The 20492-nt window shown below is 50.0% G+C and overlaps 1 protein-coding gene across 1 annotated transcript in view; it reads left to right on the top strand.

Annotated features, from left to right (window-relative positions):
• Positions 1 to 609: 609 nt before the first annotated feature.
• ONECUT2 (one cut homeobox 2) overlaps positions 610 to 20492 on the top strand; it is a gene marked incomplete at its 5' end in the record, with an annotated part of 38989 nt that continues 19106 nt past the window's right edge. The window contains one exon of the mRNA XM_081078308.1: positions 610 to 1840. Within this exon, the coding sequence (XP_080934434.1) occupies positions 610 to 1840 (1231 nt within the window). The remainder of the gene's footprint in view (positions 1841 to 20492) is intronic.

Below are 20492 nucleotides of genomic sequence, written 5' to 3'. Positions count from 1 at the left end.
TTCTTCCCCTCCCTCCCTCCCTCTCCTTGACGTTTGATTCCAGTGCCAGAGGAGGAAAAAAAAGACACAGAGCCGTCAGCCAAACGTGAAACGCGCGGCCCCGCCCCCTCCAAGCCATTGGCAGTGCTGTGAAGGAGGCCCGCCCCCCGGGCCTGCCGCGCCCTCGGAGTGGCTGTTGGCGGCGCTCATCGGGCGCTGCCCCGCCCCGGGTCCGGGAGGGTAGGTTGGCTGCCCCGGCCAGCGGCAGAGCCCTTCTGGACAGCTCCCGCTCACCCAAACAGAAGACGTCGGCGCCGGAGCGGGCTGGGACATGGCGAGGCAGCGCGCCGGCCCGAGCGGCGGGGCTCGGTGATTCCCTCCCTCCCTCCCCTCCCACTCCTCTCTCCCGCACGCACGCCCGCTTCGCCCCCACCCCGCCCCCACCCCGGGCGCGCCCGCCCGCCCGCCCGCCCGCAGCCCGGGGCGCACACCCGCACGCACGCTCCCCCTCCACACACTCACGCACTCCCGCGCCCTGCCGGATCCCGCGTCCGAGCTCCGCCACGCGCGCCTTGCCAGCCCGCCGGCCGCCCCCGCCGCCCCCGCCGCCCCCGTGCCCCGATGGACTGAATGAAGGCTGCCTACACCGCCTATCGATGCCTCACCAAAGAACTAGAAGGCTGCGCCATGAACCCGGAGCTGACAATGGAAAGTCTGGGCACTTTGCACGGGCCGGCCGGCGGCGGCAGCGGCGGGGGCGGCGGCGGGGGCGGCGGGGGCGGCGGCGGGGGCCCGGGCCATGAGCAGGAGCTGCTGGCCAGCCCCAGCCCCCACCACGCGGGCCGCGGCGCTGCCGGCTCGCTGCGGGGCCCGCCGCCGCCCCCGCCTGCGGCGCACCAGGAGCTGGGCACGGCGGCAGCGGCGGCCGCGGCGGCGTCGCGCTCGGCCATGGTCACTAGCATGGCCTCGATCCTGGACGGCGGCGACTACCGGCCGGAGCTCTCCATCCCGCTCCACCACGCTATGAGCATGTCCTGCGACTCATCCCCGCCTGGCATGGGCATGAGCAACACCTACACTACGCTGACGCCTCTCCAGCCGCTGCCGCCCATCTCCACCGTGTCGGACAAGTTCCACCACCCGCATCCGCACCACCACCCGCACCACCACCACCACCACCACCACCAGCGCCTGTCGGGCAACGTCAGCGGCAGCTTCACCCTCATGCGCGACGAGCGCGGGCTCCCGGCCATGAACAACCTCTACAGCCCCTACAAGGAGATGCCTGGCATGAGCCAGAGCCTGTCCCCGCTGGCTGCCACGCCGCTGGGCAACGGGCTGGGCGGCCTCCACAACGCGCAGCAGAGCCTGCCCAACTACGGGCCGCCGGGCCACGACAAAATGCTCAGCCCCAACTTCGACGCGCACCACACTGCCATGCTGACCCGCGGCGAGCAGCACCTGTCCCGCGGCCTGGGCACCCCGCCCGCGGCCATGATGTCGCACCTCAACGGCCTGCACCACCCGGGCCACGCTCAGTCCCACGGGCCGGTGCTGGCGCCCAGCCGCGAGCGGCCACCCTCGTCGTCGTCGGGCTCGCAGGTGGCCACGTCCGGCCAGCTGGAGGAGATCAACACCAAAGAGGTGGCCCAGCGCATCACCGCGGAGCTGAAGCGCTACAGCATTCCGCAGGCGATCTTCGCGCAGAGGGTGCTGTGCCGGTCTCAGGGGACTCTCTCCGACCTGCTCCGGAATCCAAAGCCGTGGAGTAAACTCAAATCTGGCAGGGAGACCTTCCGCAGGATGTGGAAGTGGTTGCAGGAGCCTGAGTTCCAGCGCATGTCCGCCTTACGCCTGGCAGGTAAGCCCAGAGGGTCGCCTGGAGCCAGGCAGATGGGGAGAGGTTTCCGGCAGGCTTGTGGCCCCAGGTCAGCGCGCCCAGCACTTCTTTCGGTTCCCTCCTGCTTTCCCTTACACACTTCCTATTTCTTCTCTACTGTATTTCTCCTTCCATTTCATTTCTCTCCTCCTCCTCTCCCTCTTCCTTACTTCTCTCTCTCCTTGTCTACCAGCTTTCATTGACCTACACCCTTCTCCAACACACACACACACATATTTCATGCGCCCACCCCTCAATGTGCCAAGTTTGCCCTCTCTTTCCCAGGCGGGATAGGGGTGCTCGGTGTCCGCTAGGAGCCTTCTTTTTCCAGAACTCACAGAGACCAGGAATTGCTCTTATTCAAAATCCTGTGCACTTGAACTCTTGCTTAGACAATACATTTCAGCTTTCCAGGCTGCCTGGTCTCCCTATATGGAGGCAGTTGAGGGGCTTTGCTCTTCAGAAGGGGGAAAACAATCTCTCTTCTCCTTCCACCCACCACATCAGGCAAACTTCTTTGGTCACTGGCAAGAGTCACAGCCCTGCCCGCGCCGGGAACGGTGGCCAGACTATAGCAGCGCTTCCAAGCCCTTCTCCGGCCTTGGCGTTGGCGGGGGGTACTTTCTGACCAAAGGAGCAGGGTTAGGCCGGCTCCCGTGTCACTGCCCACAGCGAAGGGAGGGTGCAAGGACGAAGGTTGGGACTGCCACATTTACCTCTGGGAGAATGGGGGAAAGAAACTAAGAATGGAGAGTACCGTTCCTCACTCGCCAGCCACCCTTGCCCCTCTCCGAGCGTTTGTTTGCTGATAATTTGCCGAGGACTGGCTGGGCTCAGAGAGAAGCTAGGAGCTCGCGGGAAGAAATGCTGAGAAATTAAGATGCAGGTTTGTTAATGCATCTTGGCCGCGGGCTACAGGCTCCGCCTTTGCATTAAGCGGACGTTGATTGTGCGCGTCGCGCGGCAGCGGGGAGGGCTGGCAGCCTGCGGGAGGGGACGAGTGGACGCGCCGCGCCGGGTACATTGTTCTGGAGCCGGCTTGGCTCTTTGTGCCTCCTCTAGCGGCCAAGCCGCGAGGTACAGCCCTCTATTGTTCTAGAAGTACAGACACCTCCTGTGTGGGCGGCGGGAGCGATAGAGAAAAACGCAGCAGTGGCTGTGACTGGTACGTAGCTGCGCGCTTTTGTGCGCACAGACCCAGCGTGGTGCGCGGGGTAATTGCGCTGCCCCGAGGACCGAGCCGCTGGCCCGGAGAGGCAAAGTGCTCAGGTACTCCCCTGGGGAGGCCACACAGTACCCTACTGCATGCCGGCTCGGGCAGCTTCTCTAGGACTGGGGCCGTCTCTCGGGATCCGCGGGACGTCCGGGAGACAAGTGGTGGTTGCAGTGATTTACCTAGGCACGGGTAGTGGCACGCGCGCGATTCGGAGGCGGCTGCACACGACGCGCTTCCGGAGCGGGGAGCTCCGGCTTCCTCGCGCGCGCCCCGGGGCTTTCCTCGTACCGCCGAGCCAGGCTCACGGTGTGCCCTCCGCCGGCGCCGGACAGGTCTGGGATGTGTGACAAGCCCGCGTGCTCACCTAGGCTCACAGAGGGCGCGTTTCCGCTCTGAGCACCTCAGCCTTTGCCCTCTATCGCAGTGTTGATCTGAGAAGGTAAAGAAAACTAGCGTTCCCCCAAAGAGCTGCTCAAAAGCGGTGGACTCCAAGTACTTTTGCTTGGATTTAGAAATCTACTTCATCTTTCTCCTTTAGCTTACTCTTAATCCTCTCCTACATTTTTCTCTAATTTACTGTTGGTTCCTAGAAAAGATTAAACAGTGAATAGAGAGAGAGCAGCGGTGAGAAATAACTGGAGGCGTACTGACAGTTCTGAACAGTGTGGTGCCCCTTTTGTCTTAGCTCCCTCCACCCCATTTCCCTCTCCGAGCCTGTGCTGGCTTCCTGGGCACCGGGGGCCAGAAGGAACTTGGCAGCTGGTCTTTGGGGGGTACAGTTAAAAGCAGGATGCCAGCTATTCTACTCCAGCCCATCTCAGAGCGCTGCCGCCCCCTCACGCCTATCGCGCAAAGGACAGAGCTTAAAAAAAAAAAACACAAACAAAAAAAAACACCAAACACTGCCTTCCTGTCTGTGTAACTGAACGTGGTGTTAGTGTGTCTCAGCTTTTACAACGGCCCCAAGCATTGCTCGGGTGAGGGAAGGTATGGCATCCCCGGGGGTCCCCAGTCCCACCCTCCATCCCGGGAGGGTCCTGGACAGACTGCTCCCCCAGGGTCTGGACGGTGGGAGCGGGTGTGTGTGTGTGTGGGGGGGACTTTCGGAGGAACTGCTCTGAAACCACCTCCTCAGAAGACCGAAAGCCTCCTTTAGCGAGTGGGAAATTCCTGCTGAGGACCTCGATTGGCTCAAGCATTCAAACGTGTGTCTGTTTTATTACCCCAAGTTGAAAAGGGACAAGAGCTTTAGCCTTTTTATCTGGCCATTTTATCAGCAACTACAAGTGTGTTGAGTGGTTATTATTACATAGAAGGCTTTTCAGTTTGGGGTCAGTAGATCAGTCTCTCCAGACACTCCGCGGAAGCTGGAACTGGTAAGTAGGTATTATGTGCTCAGGAGCACTAGGGAACAGGAGCAAATGGAGAAGAAAAGCGGAGGCCTTCTCTGCCAGGAGTATCGATCGGAATCCCCGCGGGGACGCCGCTGAGGGCCCACACCGCTTGGCTCCCGGGGTTAAACAAGCCCCGTGGCTCCACAGGGCAGCTGCACACCTCGGAGACGGTACACACACCCCTCGCCCAGATCAGGCCTCTTTCTGTCCTGTCTACCTATCTGTCTCTTTTCAGTTTCTTTTTCTTTCTCACTTTGGGCCCCTCTGCGTCTTGGCCAGAGGCCCAGACAGACAGGTTTGAATGACCTGGGAATTAAGATGTCTGATTTGGGCCAGTGCCGGCACACCTCACCCTTCAGTGAAGCACACCCCTTCGCAACAGAACCAGGTCCTTCTTCTCCTCCTTGCCCGCCTCCTCGGTGTCTCCACAGCCTACGGTGGCATTTCAAAGGGGAAGGGAGAAGACGTTGGAGAAACTCGGATTGCCCACCACTGGACTTCAGAAAAATGGACTCCCAAGTACACGATTTCGTTGGGAAAGGGTGGTGAGGGCCGCGAGTGGCTGCACCCGCGCCCGTTCGGGCGTCTTCCGCCGTTCCCAAAGGCGCGCTCCCGCGGGGCAGCTTTTAGTAACTGGGCCAGGGGATGCGGGGACAGACTCCCGCGGGCTGGAGAACCAACACTCTCGGGCTTCGAGCCCAGGAAGCCTGTGAACCAAGCGCAAACGCGAACAAAAAGGGAGGGAACCCAGGCAAGAACCTGCATTGGCGCCCCTCAGAGGAAAACCAAAGCCTCAGTGACGGGCGTGTTCTCCCCCACCGCCCGGAAGGCAGAGCCGGGCCCCCGCCGACGGGCCCGTCACCCGGGCGCCTGGGGTCTGCTCCGCGGACGTCGCCTTCAGTCCCTGCGGCGGACAGACGCGAGGCCTTCTTCAGGCACCAGCTCCCAGCGGCCACTCTGAGGCCACCTGAGTTCAGGCAGCGGAGGGCCCTTACCCAACCCGCCAAGATGACACCGGGGCCACCTGACACCCGCAACCGTGGAGCCGGGGCCCCACTGTGTGCGTGTCTCCTTAGGGCGCGGCGACGTATTAAGCTACGCAGGCCGACCCGCACCTCCTAAACCAAGGGGCGGGGGCACCTCATTCGCAGAGCCCCCCCCCTTCACCGTCCCTCCCGCTGGTCTAGCCCAGCCCTTCTCCCCGGGAAGTTTAGCTCCGAATCCCGGCCTGCGGGGCCGCACGCGACCCACGTTGACACGGAACACACGGTGTTTTCGGCTGCTGGCCGGTCAGGTTAACGGTTGAAAAGCTCGCTTCTTTCCTGGCTTGGCCTGGAAGGTGCCTGGAGAACACCTGCCTCATGCTCTCTAGGGTGGACGCGAGGGAAGGCAGTGAAGCCCCGCGCGAGAAGTAGCCCCGGCCTCGCCGCGCCCTCGGCACAAGACGCTGCGCCTTTCTTTTTGTTGCAGCCTTTCCACCGTGTGGTTATGTCACTTTCTCAGACAAATGTGTATATGGAGGGAGATCGATGCTGATAATGTTTAGAAGATTAAAAGAGCATTAATGCTGGCAACAAGAACGTAAACCTGTGGACCCAGATGTCATTGATCTGGAACCTGAGCCGGCGCGTTTCCAGTAAGGCCGACGGCGCGCCCTTCCCAGCAGAGCGCTCGCCCGCGCCCCGGCCCCCGCGCTCCCGCCGAGCCCGGCCGCAGCGCCTCCCCCGACGGGCCCCAGCCCCCACCGTCCTCCCCGAGGCTTTCTGTCCTCGCAGAGGGGGTGCCTGCCATCTTCCCCAGCCCCCCAGCGCACACACCGTTTCTGCGCTCCTGGCCGCGGGCGCTGCGGGTGAGAAGACGTTAGCGCGGGCCGGGTACCCGCATCCTCCCAGCTCTCGTGTCCTTGAGGAGCCGTCGCCCCGGGCCCTCACGGCCCACAGCTGGCCCAGCAGGGCCCGGGGCAACTACTTTCCTCCCTGGAAACCAGGAAATTGAGTCATCCTCTCGAGACGCGGGACGACCAAGCCCCACTTTGGAAATGACGTCTCTAAAGCTGCCTGCTAACCGCGCAGTTTCCTGAGAGCTTCCTGAGCCGTGGATCCCCTCCTACCCCTCCTTGTTCTCGTTAAAAGAGAAATATCATTCGCATGAAATGTTCCCATTCGCAAACTTTCGGCGAAGTTGCATTAGTTGGACAATTAAATGCGGCCCCAATGACAAAATCCTGGGCTTCATTCCTGAGAATTGCCTGCTCTGTTCCGGGACAATGGGGCCAACTAGGGAAGTGGCTTGTTTCCTACCCCGGCTGGGGTAGGAAAGTAAGAAACCAGACTGGGGAACCCACCACCACCACCACCTCCCCTCCCACCAGCTGAAGAGACCCCCCACCCCCGCGAGAACGGCGTGTCAGACCTAGTAGCGTAGGGAGGTTTTCCCTGAGTCACCTGCACTGACTGGAAAAGAAAGAACTTTTAAGCATTTCCTTCCTGTCCGTGGGAAAGACCTCCACATCCTGCCAATCGCTCCCCTTGACAAATGGTGGCTTATTCTTCCAGAAGGAACACTAAGGTGAATGTGACCAGAAAGAATGAAAGAGCTGGGACGGTAGTGAAGGTGAGATAAGAGCTGCATTGTTCTGTTGTTTTTTTTAAATTATAACTCCTCCAATTGGAGAAGTTAAGCTTTTCCTTCCAGAGAAGGTCTCAATCTGGAAGGAAAGGAATAGTTTCCTTGCTTCTCCAAGAACGACATGAGAAAAGGGAAGAAGGAAAGAGTGGGGGTGTGTGTGTGTGGGGGGGATTTTGTATTGTTCTGCTTTGAGGTGTGGTAAAAGGTTATCTGGTATTTTTTTTTCTGTCCTCCCCTGATTGGGGTCATCTTCCCACCTTAAAGAAGGGAGTTTCGATATAGCTCCTTGGTTCCTAGTTGGAACTGCCTTTACCCCTCTCCTGAACACTGCAGTGAACTAGGTCAGGTGATCCGTGGTTAGATGTAGAAACTAAGGAGGGTGAGGGCTGCGGGTGGTTTCCTTCTGGTTAGGAAGACAATGGCGCCTCTCCACGTGCCCCACATGAAGTGCCTCAGCGTTCTGGGGGGCGGTGAGTGGACTTTTGGAGGGTAGGGTCTTTCATTCCCGTTCATCTCCATGTTAGAATCCCAAAACAGGGTGGGATTCCTGGTGAATGGTGAGGGTAGACCGGAAGGGAAAGTGATTCCCCCAGATTCTCTGTGTCTCCAAGAGGAAAGCTGCCCCCCTGCCCTGTTGAGAGAGGTCTTCCCAGAGACAACAGGGCCCTGGATGGGTTTACCTTCCAGAGCTCCAGGCCTGCACCCGGAGAGAGCAACAGCCTCCTTCCCCTGCTGTCTTCAACCCAAAACTTCATTTTTTGGGCCACCCCTTGGTTTTCTAGCTGTTAGAACCTTTTTCTAAAAGAAGGTCAGAGGAAGGGGATTAAAGAATCCCCAAGAAGAAAGTAGTAGGCCCCACCATGCTTGGCTGGTGACTGGTGTTGGCAGACAGTGTCTTCAGGAAAAGTGGTATCACTAGTGGGATCCCTGGAGAAATGAAAGCCTCAAAGGAGAAGCAGAGAGATTTCGTTTCTGGGCTCCTGCCAAAGGAAGGGAAATGAGGAGAGAATAAATAGAAATATTTGCCTGGATAAAGGGCCCTGGGGAAAAGGGTGAATATTGAGACATCCTGATTAAAGTTCATCAGAGACCCTCTGGATCATGTTCACCCCGACCTCTCAGAAACCCTTGTATTTCCTGACCTGGGGAAAGTTGCTTCATCCAGAGGGATGCTTTTCTTGGTGGGGAGAGACCATTATGAAGAAGCCCAATGGCAACATTTAAACTATCAGATGCAGAGCCTGCTCAAGATGGGCTAGGGACCCATCAGCACCCCTTATCACCCAGTCTGTCCCCCTAACCCACTTCAGTGCCTTTGTGAAAAGCTTTTTCATTTCCACGTATCACTCGACAAACAGTCTGAAAAATATGCATAGATTTCTGTAGGGCCGGGGAGGGAGGGAAGTCGACTGGGTAACTCAGCCCATCTGATGCCTGGCAAGGTGCAGACAGGCAAGGCACGGAGGCAGGCTGCAGCTGTGCAGACAAAGGTAGTCTCACTTGAGCAGGATTCCTAGAAGCTGTGGACATTTGTTGTGAAAAACTGTCCCACACAAATTGTCCCAGAGGGAAGGGAGGCTCTGCATTCCACCTAGGCGCCTCTCTCGCCATTTGAAGATCCATTACTCTTCTGTAGAAAGCAGACTTTGTTTGGGTTGGAAGCACACCTCCAACGTAATTTAATCAGCATTGGACTTTGGCTCGTGTAATCAAATATACATATACTTTCTCCTGCAGGAAGAAAAATAATTTCTCTGTAACTGGTATTGACTTGAAGTCCTGTAATCTCTGGAAAGCATCACATTTTTAAAGGGAAAGGTAAAATTAAGGGAGGAAAAAATCCACAGTTTTAGTGGTTTGCCTTATCATTGTTAAGAGAGCCAGTTACCGCCTAAGAAAGGGCATTCTCGATCTCAAATACTCGTGCCGCTCCAATTGGAGATATTTCACTTCAGCTTCCTCTGTGTGGTCAGCCTCCCAAATCTATTTTGGCAGGAAACAAGGTTGACTAGCTCACCAGATCCCAGGAATTTGGACTTTATATTTACACTGGGTGGAGACATCCTTGGAGGAACCTGTTTCTTCCATTTTTCTACCCTCTTCGGAGAGGCTACAGGCAGCAGCATCAAGATCCCAGTGGGCAGCAAGCCCCTTCATTAAGGGTGATTGGTCGCCATTGCCAGCTCACTCGGCACTCCATCCCCAGGGCTTTCAGGATGGAGCTCTGCCCTGAAGTGTCCTCCTGGAGATAGCTTGGACTCCGGACTCCCAGGGCGAGGCTCTGGGCTTTACCCAAGTTGAGTCTGTTAGGGAATCTGTTGTAAACACAGATCCATTGATTTGCATTTGTCAGAGAGTAAAGTTAAACCAGTGAAAAGAGAAACCCTTACCCTTTTATGCAGGGCCAGGGAAACCTTTCATATTGATCCTATTGATCCAACCTTTCCCTTTAAGGAAACCACATAGTTAAAGACCCTCGTTCAATAGATTTACCCTTCGCGCTTGTGATATTCCTTTAAGTGTTCTCATCTAGGATAGCTGGGCATTAAGCCCACACTCCAAACCAAACAAAAATGAAAAGGGGGTGGGAGGGGAGGGGTCAGGAGGCACAATTGTGGGAAGTGAAATTGAATCAAACTGAAACGTGTAATGACTAGATTGGGGATGTTTTCCTCATTCTTCTAAGGTGACATGCAGGGATAAGGACAAAAGGGATGCGTTTAGTCTCTCTCTCTCCTTCCTTCCTTCCTTCCTTCCTTCCTTCCTTCCTTCCTTCCTTCCTTCTCTCTCTCTCTCTCTCTCTCTCTCTCTCTCTCTCTCTCTCTCTCTCTCTCTCTCTCTCTCCTTTCTCTTTCTCTTTTCCACCAAAGAAAATCTGTTTATATGCTAGAGTAGCAACATCTCAGGAATATCATTTTCTACTGCAAAATTATTTCAATCAAGCCACTAGCTGGGTTCATTTAAGCTGGCTCACTTCAAAGCAGTAATACTTCCATAAACATCATTTTGGTGCATTTGTTGCAAATAAGGAATAGAATTGTCCTCTCGAAATCCAATATTTTGGCCTCTGTGTATGAACATGGACACTGAGGTCACTTCAGAAGAGATGGGGTTTGGAGTTGTTTGTTCTGATGGAAGTAGGTAGAAACTAGACCAAGTGTAAGTTACAACTTTTCTCACAGAGCAGTGTAGATGGAATAGGGATTGCTAAATATTGCTTAGTAACTCTCATGTGTGCAGATATGAAAATGAAAGTCCCCTTTGTTTCCAAAACCGTTGGCACGATCAATTTCATTTCTTCCTTGATCCTTTGTGTTCTGTAAATAATATCCATTTGTGATTTTTTTCCAACACGGTACATGTGCTATTCCTAATTGCCTATCTCTTGGGTTGTGTTGAGACATTCATGTTTGTTTTATGTGATTGAAAAATATTAATGATTCCTTAGGTGAGCTAATGTATTTATCTGCTGAGTGAGGTCAAAGGGCAGAGTTCAGCTATGGTTCAGGTTAATTGAACAGGAAGCAGTGAGTTCTCCAGGCTGTGTTGAACAGGGGACCAGTCCCTTCAAATATCACACTCAGCAAACACACAATTTCACTGTCCTCATCCCGGAGTCTGATGTAAGAGGTTCAGATCAACTTGGATTGCCTGTTTAAAAATCCAAAGCAAAGCACAGCAACTGCACCAAAACCCTCGAGTTCCCCTCGGGGAAGAAGAGTTTTCTCATTGGCTAATTGCTTTATTGGTAGCACTGACCTACAGAGCAGCTGCAGGGGCTTGGATGAAGGCTTAGGCCTCAGAATAATGTGCTCCATTAGAACAGGGCAAGGCATTTTTGTTTACTCAATTGGAGCTCCCTGCAAAGTGCCATTAACCCCTGTCCAACCGAGTGTGTGCTGCAAAAGCCAAAGGTCATGCCACTCAGGCTGTCGGCACAGCCAGCTCTGCCCTGGTGGGAGGGAGGGGGCCTCCTGCTGGCATTGCCTTCCCCAAACTTGACCCAACTCCCTTGACCAAAGCAAGCAGTTGCACAACTTGTTTACATTTCCCAGTTGCTGAATCATGTTATTGATGATTAAACAGTTTTGATCTGAGCACCATCAATCACACCAGAAAAAAAATCTTCCCATTAACCCTCTCTTTTCTATTTATGTTCTTTCCATCCCTGTGCATTACGGTAAATAGAATTGTGCAAACGGTGCTTTTTAGCAGGAATATAGTCGGGATAAGTGCTTGGATCAAGAGCAAGACAGACCTCCAAACATGGCTGAGGGGTTATTTAGCAGAAAGAAGGTTTGAGGTGGAGCCAGCAGTTAGGGTTTCCACCAAGAGCACCTTCAGCTAGAGCGCCACCTGCCGGGAGTCGTCTCACTGCAACGAATCCTGCACTTCCCTCAAGCCCCTTCCTTCACTTTGTTCCTAGTATCTGGGTCCCCATTCCTTATCCTCTTGACCACTATATTTTCCAAGAAATTTCTTTAGGGACTTTTCCTGGTCTTTTGGGACTCTAACCTCTGCCTCTTCTCATTCATTACCAAGGAGAAGTCAGCCGTTCCTCTGTGGTGGGTCAGGTGATTCGCCCACCCTACACATGGAGGTAATAGTCTCCTGCTTAGATGGAAAGAGCTTGGGGGAGGAAGGGCAGAGAAAGCAAAAATATCGGTGGGAGAGAAGGAGAATGGTGATGCCCGTAAGAGAAATGGCTCAGTTGATTGTGCCAGTGAGGGCTGTGCCAACCGTAAGATGCTCTGCAAAGGTAAAAAATATTGTACAAAAGTGAGAGGGAGGAAGTGAATTAGATCGGCAGGGAGGACATCAAGAAAGAGATATGCCAAAGCAGCGAGCCAGAGGTGGGCTCTGTGAAATCCCCAGGGAAGAGAAAACGTGAGCCAGCCATTTTGCAATTGCAAAGATGGGAGCCAATGAGCTAGACTTGGAGCCAAACTGTGGAGCTGGCTGTAGCTCTGCGGGCGACAGCGGTGTCCAGATTCGCCTCACATCCATCTGGCCCGCAGCCCCCGGCAGCCGAGCGCCCGTGGGTGGGGTGCTGCCTCGGCGAGGACTTCAGCACCACGAACAGCGCCCGGGGAGCTTGCGCCTGGGATGCAGTCTGAGCCAGTTCCCACCTCGACCCGAGGAGGCATTTAGGCCGTCTACCCCGGGTAAAGCCGAACAGGATCCTGATCTTTATCTCCAGCTCTCTAGATCTCCGCGCTTCCCAGACTGAACTGGGCCTCAGTTTTCCCAGGTGGCTTCGGTTCTCGGTGTGAGGTCAGCCATAACAAAGGGGGAGGAGGCGATGGCGGTGAGAGGACAAAAGATGCTGAACGACCCCGTTCCCTTCCGAAGAGAAAGGAACGTCGCCTCCGTTGGGAGGAGGAGGGAATGAACTGTTTTTCTCCATGTTACTGCCTTCTGCAGGCACCAGTTGCAGCTTTAAACACATTTCAGATTTAGCATTTCCTCTCACGGTTTAGAGTCTGGTTGCTCTTCCCACAGGTATACACAAATGGTTGCTTCCCCCCGCCACACACACACACACACCCCTACATACTCCTGAGTTTTGAAAACATGGCTTTCATTATACTAATAAAATATTCTCACTGTACATCAGCAGAATGTTGATATCAACAGAATGTTGCAGGGAGAGCCAACTATGGGATATCACTACCTCAAATAAATCTAAAACCTGGGTTTGATTTCCTGGGAGTCATCCTTGATGGGGTTCCCTTTAAGAAGGACCTCTCCACTGCTTCTTTGGGCCAAGGACTGAGTCATTTCCCCCAGGCCATACAAGGGAGTCCTCTGGCCCTGGCCAGGGTGAGAACTGACAATAGGCGCTGGCCCCTGACTCTGGCCATTTTCAATCAGATGCTCTGCTTTCTTTGTGTTTTCATTCCAGAGAAAAGACGCAGGTGGGTTCTTTTGATCTAGGATTGGGCACAATACACATCTCTTTGGGTTTCTAGTAAAATGGTCCTTGACTTCCCAAAGCTAATTTAAATGTAAAACTTTTGCTTTATTTCAAGGAACTTTAGTTCAAGCCAAATTTGTTGCTAAAGTGGTACTCAGGGAGGTGGAGCGTTGGAACACACAAGTGTGTCCCCTTTAAAAGAAAATCAGGGATATAATAAATGAGATTTTTCTTCCCTGTGACAATCTTTAAATTACAAGTTGTCGTTGGATGAAAAGGAGGAAAATCCACCCCAAAACAAAACAAATATGGCAGAGCATTGATTCTCAATGTTAAAAATAATTTTCTGTCTAAATACCTAAAATTTGGCTCTAACAATGAACAGGAACTATTTGAATAAGATCTAAGAACTGGTTTCAAATCTATTTGAGAAACACTGATTAAAGCAGTTTCCTCAAGCTGTATGATCTTGAATTTACGGACATGCGTATCATAATAGCTTTGGGATTATATTATCAAAATCTTTTCTAGTAGAACATAGATTTGACAGCCAGCAAAGTCCTTTCTTTTACTATTTTATATGCATCACTACATTTATTAAAATAAGGCAGTTCACTCTGCAAGGGCTTGTACTAAATACATATCCTTTCTAGTGAACTCAGTGTGGTTTTTTGAGAGATATCCTGACAAGACTGCCATGTAAATAGGACCTTTCCTATAGTCTTATTTGACTCAAAATACTAAAAAATATGTGGAGCAAAAGAACTTTTTGCTTATTTGAAACAGTGTGACATATATTCCCAAATCAGATTTTTTAAAAATCTTAGATTCAGTTGCCTATGAAGTATATCTAATGAACTCGGTGAACTGAGTTCAGTTCGGTTTATATTTAAGGCACAAGAGAGAATTCTCTGTTCACTCTCAATATCTAACCTTTCTCATCATTTAAAAAACAAAACACGTCTTCTGAAAAGGAAAAGGCAGTCTTCCTGGCGAAGGCCGATTCCTAGACCTGACTCTGAGCTCCTGCCTCCCCTGCTTTCTCAGGACCCCAATATTTCCTGTGCTTTCATAACATCTTCATTAGCTTCTTGTCATCAGCATTTTTGTGCTCCAGTCTGTCCTATCTTTTTAAAAAATGCTCCCCCAACAGCTGTTGTAGCTTTATCTCTTCCCTCCCTTCACTGCTAGAAAGAGTAGTTGTAACTCATCAAATGTTTCTTACCTCTTCCTTCAGCCTCAGCTCTTTGCAGTCTGGTTCCAAGCACTCCTTTTTACTGAACCTGCTCTTATCAATGTAACTCATGAGGTCTTTGTAGCCAAATCCAGTGGACACTTCTCAGTTCTGTATTTGGCCTGTCTGCAGCATTTGACACACTGCTGACCACCCTTTCCTCTCCCTTCCTTCCCATGTTCTGAAATACTATACGCTCTTATTTTTCTTTTTAGCATTCTGGTCACTCTTTCTCAGTCTCCTTTCTGGGCTCCTCTTGCTCTGTCCATCTAGCTCAGCATTCTGGCCTAGGCTCTTTTAGTTTTTTATTCAGTGTACTCATCCTGGAAGATCTCATCCATTTGGTTATCATCTCTTTATGCTGAGGACTTCTAGGTCTGTCTCTAGCCCTGGTGTCTCTCCTGAGCTCCAGGTCCCTATTTCCTTTTGGATCTGGACATCTTTGTCTGAAAGTCTTCGAACTCAGTTTATCTCAAAGGGAAGTCATTTTCTTGCCCCTGCAGTACCCTCTTATCACCACCACCAAGTAGGAATCTCTTCTCATCACCTTGTACATAGCCTCTCAAACCAGAAACTAGGAAATCAACTTGTACCCGTTCTTTTGCCTTTTCCTCCTCATCAATGATACTAGCCATGGGGATTATTACTCTTAAATACCTGTCTACATCTCTCCATCTCCTCTGTGCTGCCCTAGTTGGGTCCATCACCAACATCAACAGCCTTCTGATGCGTCTCCCATTCTCCGTTCTTGCCTTCTCCCATCCATTTTCCAAACTTGCCAGAGTGACGTTTTTGGAACCCAAATCTGACCACATGACACCCTGATTAAAACTCTTTGTTAGTTCCCTGTGACCACTGGTAGGAGGTCCAGATACCTGAGCAGAGTGTACCAGCTCCTATGGACTGAGTGCTGCTCACCTCCAGTCTCCTCTCCCATCACTGCGCCCATTCACTCTGTGCTCCTTCCATCTCCTCAAACACATCAGCCATTCTTTTGGTCTAGAATACTTTTTCCCTACTCAATTGCCTTGAGCTTAATTTCAGATCTTGGCTTAGATGTCCTTGCCTCTAGGAAGTCTTCTCTCGTCTCCTAAGTCAGGATCCCCAGGGACTAGCCACCCCCATTGCACACAGAATATAGGTATCGCCTGCTAACTTGTCAGTGTCCCCCCTCCCATTAGACTGTAAGTTCCATGAGAGCAGAGGGTGCATACAGCAGGCAGCCAATAAATATCTGTGAATAACTTAATACTCTTATATGACACTGTTTCTGCCCATTGTACCCACCCCCAAGTTACTAGATGGCATTTGAAAACAAATCATCAGTAACTAGCTTTTTCACCTTTGATTTTACTAGATATTAAAGATTTGAGTAGATAAGTCCTCATTTATCTTCACAATATCCGTAAGGTCATTTGATGGACTCTTGCCTATCTTTATAAATCTCCTAATTTGAGTCACTCAGGGGAATGGGCTGTGTATGTGTACTTATACCTGGCATTCTTTTCTAGAGTCTCCTTTTGAAAAGGGGTATTTTCTGTAAATATTTTGATTGTTGATAGATATATTTGCTTACATAACCCAAAATGGATTCCTGTGTTAACCAGAAATGAGACATACACTTAATATGCAGAAAACAGTCCTCACCATGGCTTGGTTAATAATGGAAGTTTGTCTTCTTCCACCCAAGCCAAAAATGTTATTCATTTCCAAACAATTAAGCCTGTAAACACGTTAGCAAATCAGAGGGACTGGTTTCCCCTTTTAAGTCCTTTTAATTATCAGTAAACTAAATTTGCATTTAAATGGCTGTTACTTGATATACTGCAAATTCTTAGATTGTTATTGACTTAAATTTACCTCTAAAGCAAAAAGCCAGTGTCAACATCTTAAATGTATACATTTACCCTCTTCCTTTCTCATTTCCTTATCTTTTGGAAAATGAGTATATAAATATAGTTGCTTGAGATCCTTGAGACCCAGTAGTTCAGAAATTTTCAGGGATGTTAGACACAGTTTTGCATACACAGTCCTGAACTAAGTAGTAAGAAAAACAGGGAAAAGTTAACTAGCTTTTTCACCTTTGATTTTACTTTATATTAAAGATTTGAGTAGATAAGTCCTCATTTCCCTTCACAATATCTGTATAGGATTGAGAGAAAACAGATTGTATTATTATTTCAATTTTAGTAAGAAACTGAAACTAAAGTAATTTGCTCTATGTCTTGTGTGGAAATTATATCTTTTGTACAGTTCTGTTTCGACATTCACATTACATGAGTAAGAAACTGGGAAGACCAAGCATATGTGAACAAAATGTAGTGTTAAAACAGTTTAGACTTTTTTTCCCTGACGCCTTTAATTGAATGCATTGCTGGCTGCATGATAATTGGGCATGTTCCGTAAGCAATCGACTGAAGGGGCTGTCATTTGTGTGCCTTGCATAGCCAAACTAAGTTTCCTTTGACAAGGAGGCAGAGACAGGCAGGCTGGGCAGAGCAGGAGGCAGCTTTGAGGCCTCTCTGAAGAGCTTTCAATAGTCAGAAGCCGAACTCTTCTCTGGCTGAGGCACCATGGCCTGGACGTGGTGGGCACCAAAAGCCACACTCTCCATCTTTCCCCTTCTGCCCCCACCTTGCCTCAGCTCCTCCTCTACCATCCTCCCAAAGGAATCCGGTGGGACCAGGGGGAGTCAGCACTGCTGAGCTCACCCCTCCCTGACCAGTTCTCCACCTGGAGCCTCAGATTTGGCCTTCCATAGGCAGATTCTGGAAAGTCAATTAAAAGGCAAGGTGGGGAGCAGGTAAGTGATTGGACTGGAGAAGAAACGGAGGAAAATCCACGAAATGTGGGATTTTCTATCGGAAGCCACACCAGCTCAGGAGCCCGTGTTCTGCCTCTTTCGAGCTCTGGAAGTCCCTGGGTTGTGAACATCCCTATCTGAGATGGGTGAGGAGCCTAAGCTAACAAGAGAGGAAGTCGAAGGCAAGTCCTGGCAACAGTGTCTATACGACCTGGGCTGCTGGGAAGGGATTGGAGGCATCAAGCACTCCTTGCTCCCCTCTTCTCTCAGAGCTCATCTTGCAGAGGTAGCCGCCGGGTAGCTGAGTGAAATGAATGGCCTTTGGCTTTGGAGTGAGACAGGCTTGGCAATTAATTCTAACTGCCACTTACTAGCTCTAACTTAACCTCTCTGAGTCTCAGTTTCCTCCTTTATAAAATAGGAATAATATGTCCACGTTGGAGAGCCGATATAAGTAGTAGAGATGATTTGTATAAAGTAGTTGTCGGGTAATAGGCTGAACTGTCTTCATGACTTCCCCACAGACTTCCTTGCCTAGAGAGGTGATCTGAGGGACAAGATGGCTTTGGGTGTTGGAGAGGGAGAGAGAAAGGAAATAAAGTACAGATTTTATTGAATTTCTATTATGTGCTATGTATCAGTTACCCGTTGCCACAACAGTGCTGAGTAACAAACCACCCCAAAACTCATGGCATTCAACAGTAAGCTTTTTTTCCCCTGACCTATCTGCAAGATTCAGCTGATCTAGGCTGGTTCCAGCTGGGATTGCCTGTGCATCTGTGGTTTGGCTGCACTCAAACATGTGTGTGGGTGGCTCTGCTCCACGTTTCCCATCCTCTCCTGGGACCATTTGAGGGATTCGGGCATGCCTTTCTCATAGCAACGGCCAAGGGGAAAGCCCAAGCAATAACGTACTCTGTAACATTCCATTGGTGAAAGCAAGTCACATGGCTGAGGCCAGAGACAGGGCAGGAGGGCACCACAAGGTCACATGGCCAGGAGCATGGGTACAGGAAAGAGTAAATTGGAGCTTCTTTTTTTTTTTTTTTTTTTTTTTTTTTTTTTTTGCTTTCTACCTCATCCCATATATTTTGGCTCACTTTTATTCTTGCAGGAAGCCATTTCTATGGTAAGGATAGGATGGAAAACAAATTTGGCAACAAATATAAAATAAATGTGGAAGTATTTCAAAATACTTTAATATTTTATACTATATACAAGTAACACACCTATGCCCAATTTGACAGGAACCATGTTGCTTTGTACTATGACTATTTGTGGACATGCCTAACCTCTTCTTCTAGATCGTGGCAGGCAGGGACCCTGAGCTTTGCCCTCCTTCACCTTTTTTTTTTTTTTTTTATAAATTTTTATTTTATTGGAGAATTTTGGGGAACAGTATGTTTCTCCAGAGCCCATCAGTAATTGAACTGGCAACCTTGTTGTTGAGAGCTCGTGCTCTAATCACCTGAGCCATCCAGACGCCCCCTCTGCAAGCTCAGCGGCAGCTTGTTGTCTTCAATCTAGTTGTGGAGGGCACAGCTCACTGGCCCATGTGGGAATCGAACCAGCAACCCTGTTGTTTAGAGCTCACGTTCTAACCAACTGAGCCATCTGGCCGCCCTCACCTTCTTTTTAGCACTAGCACAGTGCCTGACCCATACCTGGCACTCAGTAACTACGGAACGCCGTTGATCACCAATCACATTACTCTGGTGTCCTAGTAGGAGCTTGCCTCCAGCCCCACCAGATGACTATACCGGTATGTAGCTCTACATGTATATTAAAATAGTGCTTCATTTTAAACTTTTCTATTTTTTTCCACTGAAATAATCATCAAACATCAGAGGAACAAAAGTCCAAGTCTACAAAAGTTAAGCTACCCAAAAAAGAAAAAAAAAAAGAAAAAGGAAAAAACAATTTTAATTTAAAAAAAAAAAAAAAAAGCAAAACACAAAACTTAAGCTAACCCATTCAGATCTCGGTTATTCTGTGCTGATAAAATCCAAACAATGTGAACAATTGGCTTAGGGTTTGCCTATGAATATAGAAGCAATTAGAAGGTGATATCAAAAAGATCAAAAGATTTTACTCAGGACTCGAACAGTGGCTAAAGTTTGTTGTTGTTTTTAACCTTAGGTTCTACATGTTGGGCATATTTTTAAAAATCATAAGCAGTGTTACAAATATTTGACAATTTTGTCTTGATTCTTAATGCAGGTTTTTAGAGATGCCTCATTAGTGTATATGCCCTCAGACAATGTGTTTGCATTGTCCTTCTTCTCTGCCTGTCCCCTAATGGTCTGGTACACAGAGGGCTACTTGAGCTGATTTATGTGGATCTCAGTTGCTCTCATTTGTGCATACTTAATTCAAAGAGGTGATCGCATTGATTTCCTCACCTCACTTTTCAAGACATTGTCCTAACATAGATATCTCAGCTGCTCTAACTACATTGTCTGAAAAGGAAAACATTTTAAACCTTTGGAAGCAATTTTGATGGACATTTCATTGTGTTCTATATTACTTACCTAATTAAATTTCCTTCACATTGAGGTCTGTTTAAAATTAAATTGAGAAATATTTTTGAGTTCCACTGGGCAGATAACTCTGTTTAGCTGGATTTGTTCTGCGTACATGTGAAATGGCATCCTATGAATCAATATGCAGTGCTTACACTTCCCCTGGATGTGAAGAAATGACACCCTTTGTAGGCAGATGTAGTCTCCAGTTAGTCATAACAAGCTGTCGCTGGTTACTGAACTAACTTGTTTAGCCTTCCAAGAAGCCCTCCTGTTTTTGTGCCCATGGTTTGGCAGGCTGATTTACTCAGATGCTGAGCATTGTGAACAAAATTCATAATTCTTTCATGGATTAACTGGAGTCCTGGGACTCCTATTTACCAGCTCACAGTCTAGCTCAAGGCAGCTAACTTCCTTTGGGGCACACAAAAGTCTTATTTGCATAGCCGAGGGGGGTAGAATTCCAGACTGGGTTTGAAAGCAAAGAGGGTGAGTTGTCTGAGGATTTATCTCGGTGAAGAGGTGGGATTCCCAAAGTCTCCTATCTTTGGAAACAAACCATAGGAGGAGAAAGGCCTTATCTTTCAGCTCCACCTACCCTTGCTACTAAAGACGAGCAAAACAGACCCTCTTGGTTTTATCCTCATTCCACTCCATTCTACTGGGAACTGACGGTGATAGAGCTATAATTGGAGAGTTGGCATTCCATAAATACTTAATATTTTAGAAAGTAGTCCTACAGAACTGCTTTTTGTTGCATTGTTAATTAGCCTATAAACATTTCAGAATTCGTTAGAATCTTCAAGGTTTATCTTTGTCTCTTGGTCCATTCGGGCTGCTATAAGAAAATACTACAGAGTGAGTGGCTTATAGACAACAGAAATGTATTGCTCACAGTCCTAGCGGCTGGAGGTCCGAGA

This window comes from Rhinolophus hipposideros (assembly GCF_964194185.1).
Source record: "Rhinolophus hipposideros genome assembly, chromosome: 17".
In the NCBI taxonomy this organism is placed as follows: Eukaryota; Metazoa; Chordata; class Mammalia; order Chiroptera; family Rhinolophidae; genus Rhinolophus; species Rhinolophus hipposideros.
The sequence above is the reverse complement of the archived record's forward strand: the minus strand, read 5'-3'. Positions and strand labels throughout refer to the sequence as shown.